Source organism: Salmo trutta, chromosome 10, assembly GCF_901001165.1.
Source record: "Salmo trutta chromosome 10, fSalTru1.1, whole genome shotgun sequence".
In the NCBI taxonomy this organism is placed as follows: Eukaryota; Metazoa; Chordata; class Actinopteri; order Salmoniformes; family Salmonidae; genus Salmo; species Salmo trutta.
In genome coordinates, this window is record NC_042966.1 from 14,430,597 (window position 1) to 14,452,087 (window position 21,491).

Sequence of the window (21,491 nt, forward strand, 5' to 3'; positions counted from 1 at the left end):
CCCTCATATATTTGAGGTTTTTACCAACTGCATGCCATTGCACCTTCGTTGGTGCGTACTGCCTGTCGTCAGTGTGGGAGCCTCTGAGGGGTGATGCTGTTGGGACTACCCTGGGTTCAGAGAGCATGTCTGCTATACTAGAGTTGGCCATATCCCACTGTGACACATCAAATATTTGAAAGAGAACTCTGTTACTTTCGTAACCCTGGTTCTCTGATAATACGACTGAGTTGTTTCACCATATTTCCCTGCTCGAAAGAGCACAAGGAAGAGCCATGCTTGAGAATAACCAGAGGGTGAGCGAGTGGCACCTTTTATAAAGAGGAGCTCGCTTAATTCGCCAACGACTTGACGTTGTGGGATTGATTCTTCCTAGTAGTGATCTGCCTTCGAGCGAATCTCATAGTGATGCATCTCACTTATATGATCAGAGAACCGGGGTTAGGAAAGTAACATTGAGTTCTCTGTTGTGGTGAAGCCAGGTAGTCTACACTATCTTTTCACCTGTGGAAAACAATATGTTTAAAACACTATTTTCATTGTGTAAAGAGGACATTATTTGACCCAATGAGTGTAATTCTAATGTCTGAGCAGGAGACATGCATAAAGCACCCTCTCATTAACTGGGCCCGACTGTGCCAAGCTTATATTTTTCTATAGGCCTTGCGTTTTGAGATATAATAAAACGCTTGGGTGTGATGCCATCAACATTATTTACTCTGTGTATGTTTGTGGGTGAAGGGAGATCAAGAACATCTCTCAAATGCTACCTTAGACTGCATGCACACTACATCAATTATTAAGCACCCAGAGTCTACAACATATAGTTTAGAAAAACAGAAATACTAAGAAAAAAATCTATACCCGGTACTGGAAAAATGGCTGTAATGCAGGTTTCAATTTTCACATAGTCCTGCCGTCATACAGTGTGACAGAAATGGGAAAAATATGGGGATGAAATTGGGATACGACTGGGAAAATATACAAACTGTTAGATGTGGTTCATCTCTAGTGAGTTTAAACAAGTGAAACAGTAGAATATGACCACCGAGATATTATCCACCTGCAGTCAACATCTCTGAAGCTACTGTGTGCTGTGTTTTGTCCGGTGTGTGTGTGTGTGCGAATGTGCGTGCATGCATCCTATTGCATGCATGAGTTCCAGTCAACACCAGCTCCCACTTCTGTATTGAACTTTACTGTAGCTCCAGGTTCTGTATTCTGACACTCGGAACGTCTCCCTCTGATCTTCCTGCTAATTATAGAATTTAAAGGGACCGTGATGATCTGTTATTCCAAATCGGCAAGCTTGTAATTATTCACTTCATTATTTATTTTGGATGTTTGTTTGAAATATTTCAATGGGGATCCATCATGTGAAGATCAAAGGGGATAATGCATTAAAGTCATGAGGCAGGTTACAGGTAATCTTGTAATCATTTTTAAGTGTTAATTAGATTGCCTCTCCTCTCTCTCTCTTGGCGGGGGTTCAAGAGCAGTGTAATTCACTTGTTTTCTCCCACGACTGCACTTATGTGGAAGAAAACACACCGCTCAGTGTGAGAGCTTTGTCAGTGTGACGCAGCCTGCTGGTGAAAAGTCAACTTCGAGTAGATCAGGGCACATTTAGAACAGTATGGTACTCTACCTGTGAAGTTAAGTGTTAATTAACAAAGGTCTACACAAGTCATTCCTATGCAGAGGTGAACCGTTTGTTTTGCAGGACGTGACTGTCACTATATCATGCAATTAAAAACAATTGATATAACTGGCACTTAATTAAACATGTTTACTGCCTGTAATCAAACCAATTGATTAGATACCAGGGGTCGATGTAATGCAAACTTCATCAGCTCCATCTACTGGTAAACAGCAGTTACTACAGAAATCAGTACCACCACACATCAGAGTCCTCTCAATTCCTTTATCTCTCAGGGCTCTCTCCACGTAACCTAACATAGCAGGCGTAAAATAAACACCTTTCTTTCTTTCTGGTCCTGCCGAGAGAGAAAAAAACTTCTGCACTGTTCAACCAATCCAGTAAATGTGCAGGAGGAGTTAAGATGGAGTGTCGCCTCGTTAAAGTCCAAAAGCAGAAGTCGGCTATATAAATGCAACATGCAACAATTTCAAAGATTTTACTGAGTTCTGTTCATATAAGGAAATCAGTCAATTGAAATATATTCATTAGGCCCTAATCTATGGACTTCACATGAATTGGAATACAGATATGCATCTGTTGGTCACAGATACCTTTTAAAAAAAGGTAAGGTCGTAGATCAGAAAACCAGTCAGTATCTGTGGTGACCATCCTTTGGCTCATGCAGAATGACAAATCTCCTTCGCATAGAGTTGATCAGGATGATGATTGTGGCCTGTGGAATGTTGTCCCACTCCTCTTCAATGGCTGTGCGAAGTTGCTGGATATTGGCACACTGTCGTGCATCAAAGCTGGGACCGAGAGACTGAAAAACAGCTTCTATCTCAAGGCCATCAGACTGTTAAACAACCATCACTAACATTGAGTGGCTGCTGCCAACATACAGACTCAAATCTCTAGCCACTTTAATAAATAAAAATTGGATTTAATAAATGTATCACTAGTCACTTTAAACAATGCCACTTTATATAATGTTTACATACCCTACATTACTCATCTCATATGTATATACTGTACTCTATACCATCTACTGCATCTTGCCTATGCCGTTCGGCCATCGCTCATCCATATATTTTTATGTACATATTCTTATTCATTCCTTTACACTTGTGTGTATAAGGTAGTTGTTGTGAAATTTTTAGATTACTTGTTAGATATTACTGCAAGGTCGGAACTAGAAGCACAAGAATTTCGCTACACTCGCATTAACATCTGCTAACCATGTCTATGTGAAAAATACAATTTGATATGATTAGATTTTTTGTCGTACATGTCGATCCAGAGCACCCCAAACATTCTCAATGGGTGACATGTCTGTTGAGTATGCAGGCCATGGAAGAACTGGAACATTTTCAGCTTCCAGGAATTGTGTACAGATCCTTGCGACATGGGGCCGTGCATTATCATGCTGAAACATGGGACGATGGCGGTGGATGAATGGCTCGACAACGGGCCTCATGTTCTCATCACTGTATCTCTGTGCATTCAAATTGCCATTGATAAAATGCAATTGTGTTTGTTGTCCGTAGCTTATGCCTGCCCAAACCATAACCCCACTGCCACCACGGGGCACTCTGTTCACAATGTTGACATCAGCAAACCACTCGCCCACACAACACCATACACGCTGTCTGCCATCTGCCCGGTACAGTTGAAACCAGGATTCATCCGGAAAGAGCACACTTCTCCAGCGTGCCAGTTGCCATCGAAGGTGAGCATTTGCCCACTGAAGTTGGTTACAACGCAGAACTGCAGTCGGGTCAAGGCCCTGGTGAACACGACGAGCATGTAGATGAGCTTCCCTTAGACGGTTTCTGACAGCTAGTGCAGAAATTCTTTGGTTGTGCAAACCCACAGTTTCATCAGCTGTCCGGGTGGCTGGTCTCAGACGATCTCGCAGGTGAAGAAGCCGGATGAAGAGGTCCTGGGCTGGCGTGGTTACACGTGGTCTGCGGTTGTGAGACCGGTTGGACGTACTGCCAAATTCTCAAAAAATTATGTTGGAGGCGGTGTAGTAGTCAAAATGATCACTATTTAATGAAATATCTAGATTTGTAGCTAACTTTAAAATAATTCACCATGGGGAACGAATTTGATCATAATAAACACATTTCTTAGCCCAAAATAGCCACCTAAAATGTTTTTGGGGCCATTCTGCCCATTGTAATTTACATATGCTTTCTAAGGCAGACCAGGGCTTTTGGCACCGCTAGGTTGCTACGCAGTAGCTGACCAGCATAGCTTATAACTTCCCGTTCCAGACCGGACATTGGGGGCCGGTGAAAACCGAATGCATCCAGTTGTTTCCGACCCGTTGAGGATGCTCGCTACAGTGGATAAAGAAAAGTCAAATGTACAGTGTCAGACGCCATCTAGTGGATCACTTGAGAACACTGTGATTCTTCAAAAAGCCTGAAATAAACAGCGTAAACTGTTGTTTGACCTCTGGCAAATCCACAAGCGGCTCCTTATATCTTAAGCGGACATTGCCATTGGCTGCACAGAGTCGCATTAACAGAAATCCAATGCAGCGTTGTTTACGAGTTGGAACAGTGGAATGCGAGATGTAATCTACACCTCCATTAGGATGATAGACACCCTCATTATTTAGTTGAGTAATTTTTCATTTTGAGTGTAGTTATTTCTATATACACTGTAGCCTCATAGCCTTGGGAAGTATGGGTGCCGAGGGTGCTGTAGCACCCCCAGATAAATCAAAATGAAAGAAATAATAATTGTATTACTCCTGTATGAACCGAAACATTTGCATAATATTGCGTCAGCCTGAAGTAAAACGTGACTTAAATAAAAGAGTTCACATATTCTCTGGCAAGAAGACTTAACATGAATCTATGGTAAACTCAGGAAAACTGTGAGATTCTCCCCTAGTATTTCTCACATCCAGGAGAATGTTGAAATGTTTAAATGGATTGGGGCTGAATGCTTCCCTGGTTGTCAAGGAAACTAATTTGTCAACAAGCCAGAGAAAGAGAGAAGTGGTGATGGTGCTGGAGCAAAGAGCAGAGTCAATTTTGGAGATTGGTTTTTCTCTCCCCGTGTATGGAAATTATAATCAGATGGGAGGACTCCGGCTCCCAGAAGGCTTTGCCCTGCAGGAAAAATGCTCAACACCCCATTAGCATCATCAGCCTGTGGGAGCAAAGAGTACAGTGAGTCTGGTTGCAGCAGTTGGGATGTGTGTGTTGCATGAGTGTGTATGTCTGTGTGGGTGTATGTGTGAGTGAGTGCATGTGTGCTAAGGTGCAGAGAATCAGATCAGGCATTTCATGTTTAGCAGTATTTTAGATATAAACTGTCTCTGAGCCTGTTGGTATCAGACCTCATGCTCCAATACCGTCTGCCCGACGGTAAGGGAGTAAACAACTCTGTGTGGGACCTTTGATAATGCTACAGGCTTTTCTCAGGCACCGAGTAGATATCCTGGATAGGTGGTTGCACGGGCCCAGTGATGTACTGGGCCATCTTCACCACCCACCTGAGGGCCTTGCGGTTATTGACGGAGCAATTCCCGTACCAGGCCGTGACGCAATCGGTCAGGATGCTGTCGATGGTGCAGCGGAAGTATTTGGAGTTTTCTTCAGCCGCCTTAGGAAGTAGAGACGCTGTTGCGCCCTCTTGACAAGAGAGATGGTGTTGTTGGTCCATGACAAGTCCTCTGTGATGTGGACACCGAGGAATGTAAAACTGCTGACTCTCTCTACTGCAGTCCCGTTGATGTGGATTGGGGCATGTTCCCTATTTTGCTTCCTGAAGTCAACAATCAGCTCCTTTGTTTTGCTGATGTTGAGGGAGAGGTTGTTGTTGTCCTGGCACCACAATGCCAGTCCACTTTCCCCCTCCCTATAGGCTGACTCATCATTGTTGGTTAGCAGGCAGGGGGCTGAGGATACACCCCTGGGGGGGCCCTGTGTTAAGAGTCAGTTTGGAGAAGGTGTGGTTGCCAATCCTCACAGCCTGTGTTCTGCCTGTGAGGTAGTCCAGGATCCAGTTGCAGGGGGTGGTGTCCAGACCCAGATGTCTGAGAAGATGCCCGCCAGCTGGTCAGCACACACTCCGAGAACGCGGCCAGGGAGTCCATCTGGGTCGACGGCTTTGAGAGAGTATTCCCTCTTTTGAGAGTTTTCCTCAAGTCAGCCTTGGAGAGCGAAAGCACCTGGTCGTCTGGAACAGCGAGAGTCTTCCTGGATGGCTCGGAATTGTCTGGCTCAAATAGAGCATAGAATGTGTGAAGCTCGTCTGGGAAGGAGGCTTCGGTGGGCACCACACAGCTGGATTTGCCTTTGTAGTCCGTGATAGTCTGTAGTCCTTGCCACATGCATCGTGTGTCTGAGTTGTTGAACATCAATTCAAGTTTGAGTCTGTATTGAGTCTTTATGCAAGAGCCTAATGGATTTGTAGAGCTCGAACCTGCTTGCCCTATGCACGTCGCACGCCCTCAAGTCATCAGGGTTCCTTCTGCTGACAGTGAATGCTTCAGTATGGGTTCTCAGCATGGTATGGATATCTCCGTTCTTCCAGAGTTTTTGGTTGGTGTATGTCCGGATTGTTATTGTGGGTACATCATCAACACATTTCCTAAAGAGGCCTGTGACTGACAATGTATATTCCTCAATGTTGATGGATGAGTCCTGGCAGTATTCTCAAAGCAATCCTACAGATTGTCTGCCTCCTCTGTCCAGTGCATCACTATTCTCTGTATTGGTGGCTCCCTTCTGAGTTGCTGCTTGTTGGCAGGGAGTAGGAGCAGAGAGCCGTGATCTGATTGGCCGATGTGGGGGTGGGGGATGGCTTTGTACGTGTCACGGATGTTTGTATATACATGATCCAGCATGTATGCTTCCTCTCGTGGGGCAGGATACATGTTGGTGATATTCTGGGAAGAATGTGTTAAATGTGTTTATTTAAAGTCACCTGCGACAATAAAGACTGTTCCGGGTGAGAGGATTCTTGCTGGCTAATAATCTTGTACAGTTCACTGAGTGCCACCTTGGTGTTTGCTTGTGGCGGTATGTATACAGCTGTGATAATAACACATGAATTCACTCAGCAAATAGTGGGGTCGTCATTTGAGCGTCAGAAACTCCAGGTCCGGAGAACAGGAGCTCGAGATGTTTTCAACCGGTACACCAGGAATTGTTGATGAGGAAACATACCCCTCCCCCTTACTCTTACCAGATGCCGCTGTTCGATCCATACGGAAAATGGAAAAGCCATCTGGTTGAATAGAGTCTAGTGTATCGCCCGTAAAGCATGTCTTTGTAAAACCAAAAGACACAGCATTCCCTGATGTCCCTCTGTGATTGAAGCCTTGCCCTGAGTTCAAAGTTTATTTTCCAGTGATTGGACATTAGCCATCAGGATACTTGGAAGAGGAGGCCGTGTAGCCCGTCTTTTCAGCCTAGCTTGGAGTCCCCCTTTCCTTCCTCTTTTTCGTCACCGGCGTTGCCTTCGTTCATCTTGGTCAACAGGAACAGGAAAGCCCGATGTGCGGGGAACAAAAGGAGCCAATGTAGTATTCCAGATCTGGGAGGCTGAGAGATAAGTCTGTAGCTTCTGATTCATGGTCCAGAAGAGTTTGTCAGTCGTAGGAAATTATTGCACGACCGTTCTCAGCAAACAAAGTAATAATTAACCAAAGTTACTATAAAAAAAGAAAAGTCGAGCAGGGACCGGCAAGACTACGAACCGTTATCTCTTTATCAATTGAGTTAAAGCAGCTGATTCAGACAGCACATTTCACAGGTTTGCCACTTTGAACAATACTTGTTACTGGATATTTCTGTTGCTATTGGCTAGTATTACACTTATGGTGAATGGAATTAAATAACAATACAAAACAAATAGTTTAACATGTTAGAAATATTGATATGTGACAACAAGTGTGAGCTTTGGGCAGACTTGATTCAATTAAAAGTTGACCATGTAGAAATAGATAAGCTTTGCGTATGTAGACATGTAGATATGATTCCAGAGCCAAAGCACACTACTTCTCAGCTCATATAATTCTCCTCAGGATTAATGAGGCTAACCATCCTCTGACTAACGCAGAGATAATAAGCCCAAATTAATTCACTGTGTACGCACTGGCATCGCTATAGTCAGGCAATTTAGTTAAATCAATAATATGGATGTTTGATATATTCTCCTTCCAGAAACTATTAAAAAGAAACACTTTCTTCTTAAGTTCTCTAGCTCTAGTGAATAGTAACCAAAGTACTTGAGATGTAATCGATATCATACTGCTGATTCTCAGAGCAAAAGCAAACACATGGACATTTAACTGACTGCAATATCAAATTTTAACTGGGCATAGAATAGACTGGGTTTTTGAACTTGGCATACTTCTCGCTGCAAACAAATTAATGTTTTATTATTTCAGAGAGGGGGAAAGGACTAGATGAATAAAACTAGCATCATTTTTGGTGAGAAATGTTTATTTCTGTACCCATCATCAGGTTGGTAGCCAGACAGATGAAGGTGTGTTTGATATATCAGCACTAGAACAAAGATTACTGCATTGCTTTATGTGCTTATAACATCACTTGGCCAGTACAAATATCGATTCAAAACAAGACCACAACCAGAATTGTTATTTCAAGACGTGTCAAATATGCAGTATGCCCACAAACAAGATAGTATTTCAATTCTCCCTAAAAAATGTAACAATCTGTATAAAAATGGAAAAACAAAATAACAATGGATTCAAGTCTGAGTGACTTTTATGATTGGGGTGTCTCCAAAGCACAACTATAGGCCCAGGTGGACAGCAAGTGCATCCCTAATCAATACATCTTCATGCCTCCCAGCCATTTTTATCCCGTTTTCTATGGAAACAACATTCTAGAAGTGGCTATATTAGGAAAATAGCATGTCAGCTCAACATTTTGAAGAAACTGTATTTAAAATAAACATACCTTACTGGTTGCAAAAACTTTTAAATGAATGTAGCTACATTTAGAGTAGCACATTTTATAAGATTACGCCAATTACTTTTGTACTGTAAAAGCAAACCAGTGGATTACTGATAAAGAAAGACATTATATTGAAATTAAGTGCAATTCAATTTAGCTTTATGCCATATAATTGGGGACAATACTAAAAAGTACAATTTGTCACATACTGTAGCAAAGTGGAAATACAAAAGTCACAGTTTTGTCATTGGTATGTGCAGATTGTTCCAAGGCCCCATCCATAGCTCCTCCTCATCGGACTGTGTGCGATCACTCTGAGATTCTAAAGGTTCTCTCACGTCCTCATTGTCCACTGGTGACTCCTGCTCCTCAGCGTTCCGGGTTCTCTCGCTCCTGGCCTTGGCGATGTTGGACTTTGACGCTATGCTCTCTGTGCCAGTGGTGCTGGAGGCCAGGGAGCCGCTGGAGGGCTGGGTGTTGAGGGTCTTGTCGAACGAGGACGTGGTCGCCACGGGGCTGTTGAGGGGCAGTCTCTCCTCGTGAGTCACGGCCAGTTTGTCCAGTTTCTTAAAGTGCTTGCCCAGCCGCACTGGGGAGTTGACCTTGATGTTGTTTGAGTGGACACCCCGGCGGGTGCGTATGACTGAGCCGTTCTGCGCCAGGTACACGCTGCCATTGATGTTGCTGTGGTTGGTCAGGTTAGACAGACGGTTTCTTTGGGGCTCCGGAGCGCTGTCCTCCCCCGTCGAACTAGTCTCATACTCCCTGTCCACCACCAGCTTAATCCGCTTCTTCCTCCCGTACTGAACAACACAAACAAACAAATAAACAGAAGGCAGATATATGAGAGACATGAAGCCTAACACCACGACATCATTAGAGATGGGTTCACACCATTTGACGGGCAAGGCGAAGAGATGCCAGCAGCAAACACAATGTCACACGGTCATGAAGGAGAAGGAGCTGTTGAAGGAAATGATTATGTCTTCTGATGTGAATTAACCACAATCTGTTATGCTTCTTGACACAGACAGATGAGAAGCAATCATTAACCATTTACTACAGAGCCCCAAGAGCTTTAGAAGGAAGAATACGATTATCCCACCAAAGGACAATGCTTTCAGTATTCATGAAAGCAATGTAGAAAAGGCAGCGGCAACGGCAGCTAGAGATAGGACCAAAAAGAGAACAAAGCAAGGAAGGGCATGCATTTTAGACTCTTTGTAATTTAAAAGCTTTCTAAAATGGCTTATATGACAATAATAAATTCCACTCAGATAATTGCACACGCAATCCAAGGCATTCAGTGATCTTACTTAATGGGATCGGAATTCACTTGAAGATGTTACGGCTTCATCAGCATCGGAATCAGCTGGGTTGTCATCTTCCGATTCCCCGTCTTCCTCCTCCTCTGTGCTCTGCTTCAAGCCGTTTCCATAAATACCGCTGGACGGTCTCTTTATCGTGGCTTCCTCCTCCTCGGTGACAGGGGAACGGTCATCTGAGGTGTCCATCGTGCCACCGCTGACCTCTGTAGAGTAGGACACGGCGGTCGGTCCTCGTCCATTTCCTGTTGAGGCCGTCGTCCGACTCCCACTGGACTTCCCGGACGACGACCCTTCACTATACTCTTCTGGTGATTCTCCGCTCTCAGCCTCCACTTCCTCCTCCCCCGAAGACTCCTCCTCTTCCTCGCTCTCCTCGTCGATGGTGTCCTCGGACCCTAGAGTGTGGGAGGAGGACCTGGATCTAGCGCTTCTTGTCCTGGTAAATCTAGAGCTCCTGGAGCTTGGGTCAGAGACACTTCCACTGTCGTCAGAGGATGCTCTCCTAATGGCTCTGCTAATGCGGCTCTGTGACCTGTCTGTGCCACCGCCACTGTCTCTGTCACCACTCTGGCTGGTGACCACAGAGGATCTACTGCTGGATGGTGGCCTGGGTGAGGACTTCTGAGTCCCTGGTGCTGTGTCCTCAGTTCCTGCAGATGTCGCGCTCCTCTTGTTGTCCTCAGTCTCTGATCCTGAATCTGTCCCTTTCTCTGTGTCTGAGTCTCTCTCTGTCTGGGACTCCTCCTCTGTCTCAAAATCCTTCTCTGTGTCCGAGTCCCCATCTGAGTCTCGCTCTGACATCCTTTCCTCCTCCTCAGAATCTCCCTGGCACTCCTCCTGCTCCTCGTCTGAATCTACAGCCCTCTCCTGGTCCTCCTCTCCACCTAAGTCTCCTCCAGAATAGCCCGTGGTACCCAGTGTGGAGGATGAAGCAGCACTGCTCCTACTACTCCTGTCGGAGTAGGCCTCTTTACTAATGCTTTCTGCCTCATAGCTGCTGCCCTCCTCTTGCTCACTAATGTCCCAAGCCAGGGAGGCCTGCCACCTCCTCCTCTCCTCCCTCTTAGAGTCATTGGAGCTTTGGGACCCAGACATCCTCTGCTCAGCTACAGAGCTCACACTGAGGATTTCAATAGGGGATATCCTCCGCTCTTGAAGCCTGCTGGAGATGTTTATACAGCTCAGCGCCTTCCCCAACTGCTGTTTGACCGAGGGCTTGGCATCATCCGAAGCCTGGAAGTAGCTCCCATCTATGACCATGCCACTGTCCATGATCAACATGCTGTCGGAGCGGTTGGCCTTACTTAGTGTCAGGAAGTCCCCATCATTTCCTCCGTCCCTCCGATCCTTGGAGGAGAACTTCATGGGGAATATCCTGGCTTTGTTCCATGGGGGGTGGAGCGAGGGGGGTTTACCAGGTTCCTTGCTAACCGAGACGGGGAACTTGCTGAGTTTCATGACTGCCTTTAGTTTCTGAATGACCGTGGAGGAGTGGTGGGGCTTGGAGTCTGATGCAGCAGTGCCCTCTTCTGACGGTGGCCGGTCCTGCTCTGTTCTAGAATGGGGGTGCTGCTGGTCTCTAAAGGCCTGTCTGGGGGGGCCGTGAAGGGGTCCTTTGCCTGGCATTGGGGGCCTCCTCCCACCCCGCATGGCCACCTGTTACAGTCACATCAGCCCAAGCTACCATTAAAGCCACTGTTAACCATTACTGAGCCATTCAACACGCAGTGTTTCCTCCAGGCACATAGTGCACTTTCCATTGAATTCAAAGTTGCATCATTTCGTATCATACATGAAGCTATTGAACAATGTAACAACTGTAGATGAAATCAGCTACCTCTCCCTCTGACTCCTGCGGACTGTAGTAGTAGCTCCCATCGTCGTCCACGATCACCTCTCCGTACTCATCATACAGGCCTGTTGGAGATATCAACTTCCTGCGACTGCCATACTGAGGCAGTTCATACCTGGAGGGGAGATGGAACAGGTTGGTTACACACTCTACTGACACACACACACACACACACACACACACACACACACACACACACACGAACTACACAAGCGTGCATGCACGCACCCACTCGCACACACTAGCAGCCATCACAACATTTATTCAACCTCTATCAATAGACATTTCTCAGTAGAATTCTGTCATTTGTTTTTCAGAAGAAGTGAGTGTAAAACAGAATATGTGAATAAGCCCGGGTCCCCAGTGCCTCCTAACTGTGGATGGATATGAGAGAGCGAGAGAGAGAGACGGCAATGGAGCCTCTTTATTTAGGCTAAGGCCTCCTTATGGGATTTTACAGTCATTACCCCAAGGCAGTGGTTTTTTTCTTCTTTCTGTGGCTTTGTTCAGCTGATCTTTAGTGCCAGAGGGGGGCAGACAAGGCGTACAATAAGATCCAGGGCCCACTCACTACAGAGCGTAGAAGTAAGGTCACTATGCACCCAGATTAAAGGCTTTTAGTGCTCCCAGGGAGAAAGCGTCTGTTAAAATAGAAACGGACCATCAGCTTAACAGGGCGCACTGTGACATCACTGGATGGACTAACAGTACATGGTGTCAGTAATGGCTAAATGGCTCAAGCCTCCAGCCAGACGACTATTACCCCACGTGTGCCAAACTCTAATTGTATTAATGGCGGTCGGTATGAAGGGAAACATTCGCATTTTGAGAGATAGGCTACATAGCAGAGAGAAAAATAACATCCGGTATGGCTGAAATGAGAGCCTGAACGTTCTAATTAAAAGTTGAAAATCTGCGTAGAGAGAGAGGGGCGAGAGAGACGAAAGAGACTCAGAGGTAGTGAAAGGTAAATGTACTGCATCTGCTGCTACGGCGTCTGTAGATCCGAATCTTTCATCCTCTAAAACTAATCGCCCTCTCACTTGGGTGCTGGAGGGAGAAAGTCTCAAGAGCCTAATTCCGTGCACAACATTCAATCTAAATCCACGCTCATTTTTACTCTGTTATAAGATACCATATGGATGATGCTCATTGTAACAGGTTAGGTGAGTGATTAGACTCGCTAATTATGGAATTCATCACAAACGACAATATGAACCGTTTCGTCTGAAGCTATCGTTATGTATTCCGACCTGTATGCTGCACTTCAAGGCTGTTCGAAAAACTAATTCTGATGTTTCAGTGGGAGGGGAGGCAGTCTGGAGGCCTGTCGTGACGAGAGCTGTTTGGTATTGAACTCTAAAGCAGTCTCTGGACTCTGCAGACTGACTGAGCTTCCCTGGTGTGAGGTAAGCTGTCGGCCCTTGTGTACACACAGGACCAGAAAGGCATCAGTAACACAAAGATGCATGCACACAAACACACAACACACACTGTGCACTGACACACCGTGCACACACACACACACACACACACACACACACACACACACACACACACACACACACTCTCTTACCCGTGGTCATAATTATAATAATCCTGGGTGTAATAGTCCTGGCCTGGGTCGATGCCAGACTCCATGGAGAGCTCCTGTTGTGGATAAAACAAGTCATTACTCAAAGACAATGAAGTTGAAGGAAAACATGAGATGGCCATCAAAGAGGCCTTTGTGCTTTATTAAAGACAAATATTTCACTACTTAGCCGAGCAAAGGGAGAAAGAGAGCGTGTTCTGTACCTCTGGTCTCAGAAGAGAGGGCCTAAGCAACTGTTGTTGCTGCCAGAGAGAGCAAGGACAGAGGGGGAGGAAAATACGGAAACAAGACGGAGAGAGAAATATAAGGTTTCATTAAAGAGATTGTGGATCAACGTAAATATGGATGGGGAAGGGGTAGCAAGCAAGGTCAGAGGGAGTTTGATGGGAAATAGAGATAAAAAACAGCCTGTGTCAGTGAAGTATAATAAGAGAATTTCATAACCAAAACCCAAGGTATATAATACCAAGGGATGACAGCTTCCGCTATCAGCAGAAGTTTTCCAATATCTGTTCATCACATCGCCTCCCCAAATATAAGGCGGGCGGCGCATTGGAAGTTTTATTTCCCCATTCCGTTTTTGTCATTCTATCAAGGCGGTGTCTATAGATAACATTGTGTTAAATAAACTGACAAGTAGGACCACCATTCAAAAGCAGCAATGTCAATTTTAGGCGAATGGAAACGCCAACGTACCTCATGATGTCCGTACCCACGCCTGTAGGGGAAGAAACATTGTGGAAATCAGTAAACAAGATTGTCAAGATAAAGATTGCTTGAGCTTTCGAATATGAACATTGTTTTACTTACTGTAGCTGAATTCGGCTGCTTAAATCAAACGCCGAGAGTGGTCTCCCTCAACACATTTTTCAGTTTCAAGTGTGTAAGAATTGTAAAGCATTTGTTCATTTCCTTTGGAAGGCAATAATCTGAAACATTCTTCAGTTCTCTTAAATCCATTCTATCCCTTACACACACAGAGAGAGAGACAGACAGAGAGAGAGACAGAGAGAGAGAGACAGAGACAGAGAGAGAGAGAGACAGAGAGAGAGAGAGACAGAGACAGAGAGAGAGAGAGAGACAGAGAGAGAGAGACAGAGAGAGAGAGACAGAGAGAGAGAGACAGAGAGAGACAGAGAGAGAGACAGAGAGAGACAGAGAGAGACACAGAGAGAGACAGAGAGACACAGAGAGAGACACAGAGAGAGACAGAGAGACAGAGAGACAGAGAGACAGAGAGACAGAGAGAGAGACAGAGAGAGAGACAGAGAGAGAGACAGAGAGAGAGAAAGACACACAGAGAGACAGAGACACAGAGAGACAGAGACACAGAGAGACAGAGACACAGAGAGACAGAGACACAGAGAGACAGAGACACAGAGAGACAGAGACACAGAGAGACAGAGACACAGAGAGACAGAGAGACAGAGAGACAGAGAGACAGAGACACAGAGACACAGAGAGACAGAGAGAGAGGACCGAAAGCCAACAGAAAAATAAGGTGTGAATTTCAAGACTCATAACTTTTCAAATTGCATTTTCTAGTATGATATATAGCCATGGCTGGATTTTTTATTTTTTTGGTAGGAAGTGCTGCTGCTCAGAAACAAATGGAAGTTGTTGAGAAAAACTGTTTCTATTGGTTCTACAGACAGATTTGTTTTCTCTTTTCTACAGTAGGCATTTGTTTTCTAAACTACGTTTTCCCCTGCAATTAGTTAGTTTGCGAAAGGCAAACCGAGAGTCGCAACCAAGCATATAAATATAATCCATAGATGGCAGTTCCCATTCAAGTCAGGACTGGCAGCCATTGCTAGTGTACCCATGAGTTTAATAGTCAAATTGCCAAGGTAAGAGGTTACAAAACCCTTCGATGGATTATATGTCTTTGGCCACAACGCAACAAGCTGTATATTTGGCGTGCATGCTGCCAAAATTGTGGCCTTCCCGACTGTAGGCATACCGGTAACTGCTAAAATATAGGTAACATTTCAGTAAATGAGGGATACAAAGTATACAGTGACTTTGGAAAGTATTCAGACCCCCTGACTTTTTCCACATTGTGTTACGTTACAGCCTTATTATATAATTGATTAAATCATTTTTGTCTCAGCAATCTACACACAATACCCCACAATGACAAAGCGAAAACAGCTTTAGACATTTTTGCTAACTTATTAAAAATAAAACCAGAAATACCTTATTTATATAAGTACTCAGACCCTTTGCTACGAGAATCAAAATTGAGCTCAGGTGCATCCTGTTTACATTGATCAACCTTGAGATGTTTCTACAACTTGGAGTCCACATGTGGTAAGTTCAATTGTTTGGACATGATTTGGAAAGGCACACACCTGTCTATATGAGGTCCCACAGTTAACAGTGCATGTCAGAGCAAAAACCAAGCCATGAGGTCGAAAGAATTGTCCATAAAGCTCTGAGACAGGATTGTGTCGAGGCACAGATCTGGGGAAGGCTACCAAAACATGTCTGCAGCATTGAAGGTCCCCAAGAACACAGTGGCCTCCATCATTCTTAAATGGAAGAAGTTTGGAACCACCAAGAATCGTCCTAGAGCTGGCAGCCTGATCAAACTGAGCAATCGGGGGAGAAGGGCTTTGGTCAGGGAGGGGAGCAAGAACGCGATGGTCACTCTGACAGAGCTCCAGAGTTCCTCTGTGGAGATGGGAGAATCATCCAGAAGGACAACCATCTCTGCAGCACTCCAACAATCAGGCCTTTATGGTAGAGTGGCCAGACGGAAGCCACTCCTCAGTAAAAGGCACATGACAGCCCACTTGGAGTTTGCCAAAAGGCACCTAAAAGACTCTCAGACCATGAGAAACAACATTCTCTAGTCTGATGAAACCAAGATTGAACTCTTTGGCCTGAATGCCAAGCGTCACGTCTGGACTAAACCAGGCATGGCTCATCACCTGGCCAATACCATCCCTATGGTGAAGCATGGCGGTGGCAGCATCCTGCTGTGGGGATGTTTTTCAATAGCAGGGAGACTGGTCAGGATCGAGGGAAAGATTTACGAAGTAAAGCACAGAGAGATCCTTGATGAAAACCTGCTTCAGAGCACTCAGGACCTCAGACTGGGGCGAAGGTTCACCTTCCAACAAGACAACGACCCTATGCACACACAGCCAAAACAACGCAGGAGTACTTGAACCCGATCGAACATCTCTGGAGAGACCTGAAAATAGCTGTGCAGCGACGCTCCCCAGAGCTTGAGAGGATCTGCAGAGAAGAATGGGAGAATCTCCCCAAATACAGGTGTGCCAAGCTTGTAGCGTCACACCCAAGAAGACTTAAGGCTGTAATCGCTGCCAAAGGTGCTTCAACAAAGTACAGAGTAAAGGGTCTGAATACTTATGTAAATGTGAAATCAGATTTAAATTTTGAATACATTTGCAAACATGTAAAAAAAAAGTTTTTATGGGGTACTGTGTGTAGATTGATGAGGGTAAAAATAAGGCTTTAACGTAACAAAATGTGGAAAAAGTCAAGGGGTCTGAATACTTTCTGAATGCACTCAAAAACAATTGGGAAATTAGATTATTTTATACTAATACAATTGCTCCGAGAAAGAGATTTTTTTTAACCTGTAATAAAACAATTCTGAAAAAAAGTAGGGGTCAAAATTATTAACACGTCCGTTTTCAATACCGCAATGGCCATTGCAGAATGTTGATTTTGTGGCCAATTAACCATTTATTTAGTGGCTTTTGATGTGTGCTTGGGGTTGTCGTCTTGCTGGAAGATCCACTTGCGGCCAAGTTTCAGCCTGACAGAGCCAACCAGGTTTTTGGAAAAAAATATCCTGGTACTGGGTAAAGCTCATGATGCCGTTGACCTTAACAAGGGCCCCGGGATCAGTGGAAGCAAAATGGCTCCATAACATCAATGATCCAACACCATATATTACTGTAGGCGTGTTATTTTCCACTCATGCATTCTCATTTTCACTCCAAACACAGCACTGGTGTGCTCAGCCATCTGACCAAAACACTGGCTCCGATCCAAGTGCCAATGCCGTTTAGCTAACTTACATTTGTTGGATGACCTGAAAATAGAGCTCTTAGGCCACACACACCAGTGTTGTGTTTGGAGTCGAAATGAGAACGCATGAGTGGAAAATAACCCAATACTTACTGTAAAATATGGTGGTGGATCTTTGATGTTATGGAGCCATTTTGCTTCCACTGGTCCCGGGGGCCCTTGTTAAGGTCAACGGCATCTCAGAGTACAAGTTCATATGAAAGACAGGGAGTCATCTCATTCAAACTTTACACAGACTAGACTAACGGCAGTCTGTTGACACTACACTAACACATTGACACTACAATAACCATCCAGAGACACTGGACAAAAGGGAAACATTTAATTACACAGAGGATGAAAAAAAAGTATCGGGAGGAGAGCATCTCCATTCATCAGCTGAACCACTTTGCGTTCAACACTAGTGATTAGAATTCAGCCCAGGACGCTGATCATCTGAAGCAAATGATTACAATTGTTCCCTGATGAGAACGTAATGAGGAATTCCAAATGAACATTTCATGGCTAAACAATCATTTGTGACTTAGAGAGGAATTTCTCAGCCCCACTCCACTGGTGATGTGGTGAGGAGGCTAATGTGCCCCGTGTGGTGTAGCTTGTCCAGTAGAAATAACCCTGCTCTTGTGTCGGGCTATCAGGTCATGCCTCGTCCCCAGAGGAGGGTGTGGAGGACTGGTCTGAGTAGTGGATGCCTATGCTCCTTGGTCTGGGCCTGGATGTCATCACTGGCAGAGTTGATAAGCAGTTTGTGTTACTGGGTGGGAAAATAAGCCTCTCTAGCCAAGCTTATCATGGGTCACAAGCAGGGTTAACACTCCCAAAGACACAGTGCTTCATTAAGTGACTCTGGCGGGAATCAGAGTCAAAAGTGTATACAGCACATATAGAGCATGTACTATACATCTGTGATTGTGTAATACATCTGTAAAGTGTGCAGGTCGTCTCAAATGAGATTGTATAAACGTGTTAGCGCGATACCGTGAAACATTGCGGATGCTTACTTTGATCTCGGCACTAAATCTAGTGTCTTGACTTCATAGTGTGACTCGCCTGGCTTCATCTCCTTCAGCAGAAGAAAGGCAGTGTCCTAATCCTAGACAGGAAATCATGAATATTTCCCTAGGATTAACAGATTCTGTAGAACAATGTGTCATCTGAAAGGTGCTACCACTCCCACCGTCTCCGTCTCCCTGCTGGCTAACAACACCTAGTGTAACTAGGAGAAACAGCTATGAGCACAGGATGAGCTAAGGATGAAAGGGAGGCATGCCATGATACAGGGGGATGCTGAGGAATGATGTGTGGAGGAGAGGAGAGGATACTCTTCCAGGGCAAGTAGTGGAAAGAAATGGTAATAGAGTGAGAAAGGGGTAGAAAGAGAGGTAGAAAGAGAGAGGTAGAGGGGGGGGGGTTACAGAAAGAGAGAGAGGGAGCTAGAGAGAGGCGAGAGAGGTGCAAAACCAAGAATCAAGGCTATAGAGAGATGACAGGCCAACCTTGAGTTTCTCTCTGCCAATTAAACTGCTATTTCTTCTACCACTGACTACCTGAGGTCCTACGATCAAACTCAAACTGGCAAACGGGACACAACAAGGAGAGCCGCAGCAGTGGGTATTGATGAAAGCGAGTGAGAATCACATGTAATGACGCAGGATGCAGTCTCCATTAGTTGCCAGCCTAATGAAAAGTGGGATTATGGAGGGAGTCGGAGGGACGTCGGGCTGAATAAATGTGGAAGAGTTACCGCTGGGGTACAGGCGGGAGGAGACAGGAGGCCGACCAGAAACACGATGGATTGGTTAGGTAATTAAAAGCATATGCATCCCAATTTGACAAGCGAGTTGTTCCACCCACGCACAGCTAAAATGTGCAGAGGCACGGAAAAAGCCAAGTACCATAGAGAGGTACTCAGATCACTGACCGAGTCTCCGTGTCTGTATGTCATTCCACTGGCTGGCTCGTCTCCTCTTCAGATGAGTAGTGATTCCGTTAGTGCTTTAGTTCTAGTAGTCTGGCCTTGCCTCTGTGTGAGAGACTACCTTTCCAAAAGTATACTTGAATCCCATTCAATGAAACTGGTGGGTTGGTATTACACATTGTGTATAACACCATTATTGAAATAGAGAGTGTACACCTAACACGAGTGACAAATAGAAATGATTCTACAAGCCAAGATATGGCAGCCTCTCTCACCTCAATCACTATCAAAGAGCAGAGCAGAGAACTCAAAGTTTCCCTCTGACTTTATACATGGTGTAACTTTATTTGAAAGGCATTTACATAACGCAGTAGACTTCAAACCTGCAGAGTGTCTGCGTGTGTGTATGTGTGTGACTGCATGAGGGAAGATCTAGGCTAGTCAAGAAGATGTAGAAGAAGAAAGGAGAAATGAGAGAGAGAGAGACCATGTGGTGTGCGAGCGAGCAAAGCCTTATAGAACACATATACAGTTCATTCTGAAAGTATTCAGACCCCTTGACTTTTCCACATTGTGTTATGTTACAGCCTTAACCTAAAATGGATTAAATAAATAAAAATAGTCATCAAAATAAAAATCAGAAATGACTTATTTACATAAGTATTCAGACCCTTTGCTATGAGACTCGAAATTGAGCTCAGATGCATCCTGTTTCCATTGTTCATCCTTGATGTTTCTGCAACTTGAATGGAGTCCACATGTGGTAAATTCAATAGATTGACTATGATTTGTAAAGGCACACACCTGTCAATATAAGGTCCCACAGTTGACAGTGCATGTCAGAGCAAAAACCAAGCCATGAGGTCGAAGGAATTGTCTGTAGAGCTCAGAGACAGGATTGTGTCAAGGCACAGATCTGGGGGAAGGATACCAAAAAAGTTCTGCAGCATTGAAGGTTCCCAAGACCACAGTGGCCTCCATCATTCTTAAATGGAAGAAGTTTGGAACCACCAAGACTCTTCCTAGAGCTGGCCGCCTGGCTAAACTGCGCATTTGGGGGAGAAGGGCCTTGTTCAGGGAGGTGACCAAGAACCCAATGGTCACTCTGACAAAGCTCCAGAGTTCCTCTGTGGAGATGGGAATACCTTCCAGAAGGACAACCATCTCTGCAGCACTCCACCAATCAGGCCTTTATGGTAGCGTGGCCAGACGGAAGCCACTCCTCAGTAAAAGGCACATGATAGCCCACTTGGAGTTTGCCAAAAGGCACCTAAAGGACTCTCAGACCATGAGAAACAAGATTCTCTGGTCTGATGAAACCAAGATTGAACTCTTTGGCTTGAATGCCAAGAGTCACATTCGGAGGAAACCTGCCTCCATCCCTACGGTGAAGCATAGTGGTGGCAGCATAATGCTGTTTTTCAGCGGCAGGGACTGGGAGACTGGTCAGGATCAAGGGAAAGATTAACGGAGCAAATTACAAAGATCCTTGATGAAAACCTGCTTCAGAGCGCTCAGGACCTCAGACTGGGGCGAAGTTTCACCTTCCAACAGGACAATGACCCTAAGCACACAATTAAGACAACGCAGGAGTGGCTTCGGGACAAGTCTCAATGTCCTTGAGTGGCCCAGCGAGAGCCCGGACTTGAACCCGATCTAACATCTCTGGAGAGACCTGAAAATAGCTATGCAGCGACACTCCCCATCCAACCTGACAGAGGTTGAGAGGATCTGCAGAGAAGAACTGGAGAAGGTTCCCAAATACAGGTGTGCCAAGCATGTAGCGTCTTATCCAAAAACACTCAAGACTGTAATCGCTTCCAAAGGTGCATCAACAAAGTACTGAGTAAAGGGTCTGAATACTTATGTATATGTAATTTTCAGTTTTGTATTTTGAATAAATTTGCAACAAAATCTAAACCTGTTTTTGCTTTGTCATTATGGGGTATTGTGTGTAGATTTATGAGGAAAATGGAATCCATTTTAGAATATGCCTGTAATGTAACAAAATGTGGAAAAAGTCAAGGGGTCTGAATACTTTCCGAATGCAATGTAGTTACTCAGTGGAGTCCCACCAAACCAAAATCGGTTCTGTGAAAGTTCCCAGAACATTCATTAGGTCGCTGCAAATGTTTTCAT

General features: G+C 44.9%; 1 protein-coding gene across 1 annotated transcript in view; it reads right to left on the minus strand.

Moving 5' to 3' along the window:
* Positions 1-9,309: 9,309 nt before the first annotated feature.
* LOC115201174 (protocadherin-15) overlaps positions 9,310-21,491 on the minus strand; it is a gene marked incomplete in the record, with an annotated part of 207,797 nt that continues 195,615 nt past the window's right edge. Inside the window, 6 exon segments of the mRNA XM_029764542.1 lie at positions 9,310-9,395; positions 9,909-11,576; positions 11,758-11,887; positions 13,349-13,422; positions 13,570-13,608; positions 14,063-14,084. Of these exon segments, the coding sequence (XP_029620402.1) occupies positions 9,909-11,576; positions 11,758-11,887; positions 13,349-13,422; positions 13,570-13,608; positions 14,063-14,084 (1,933 nt within the window).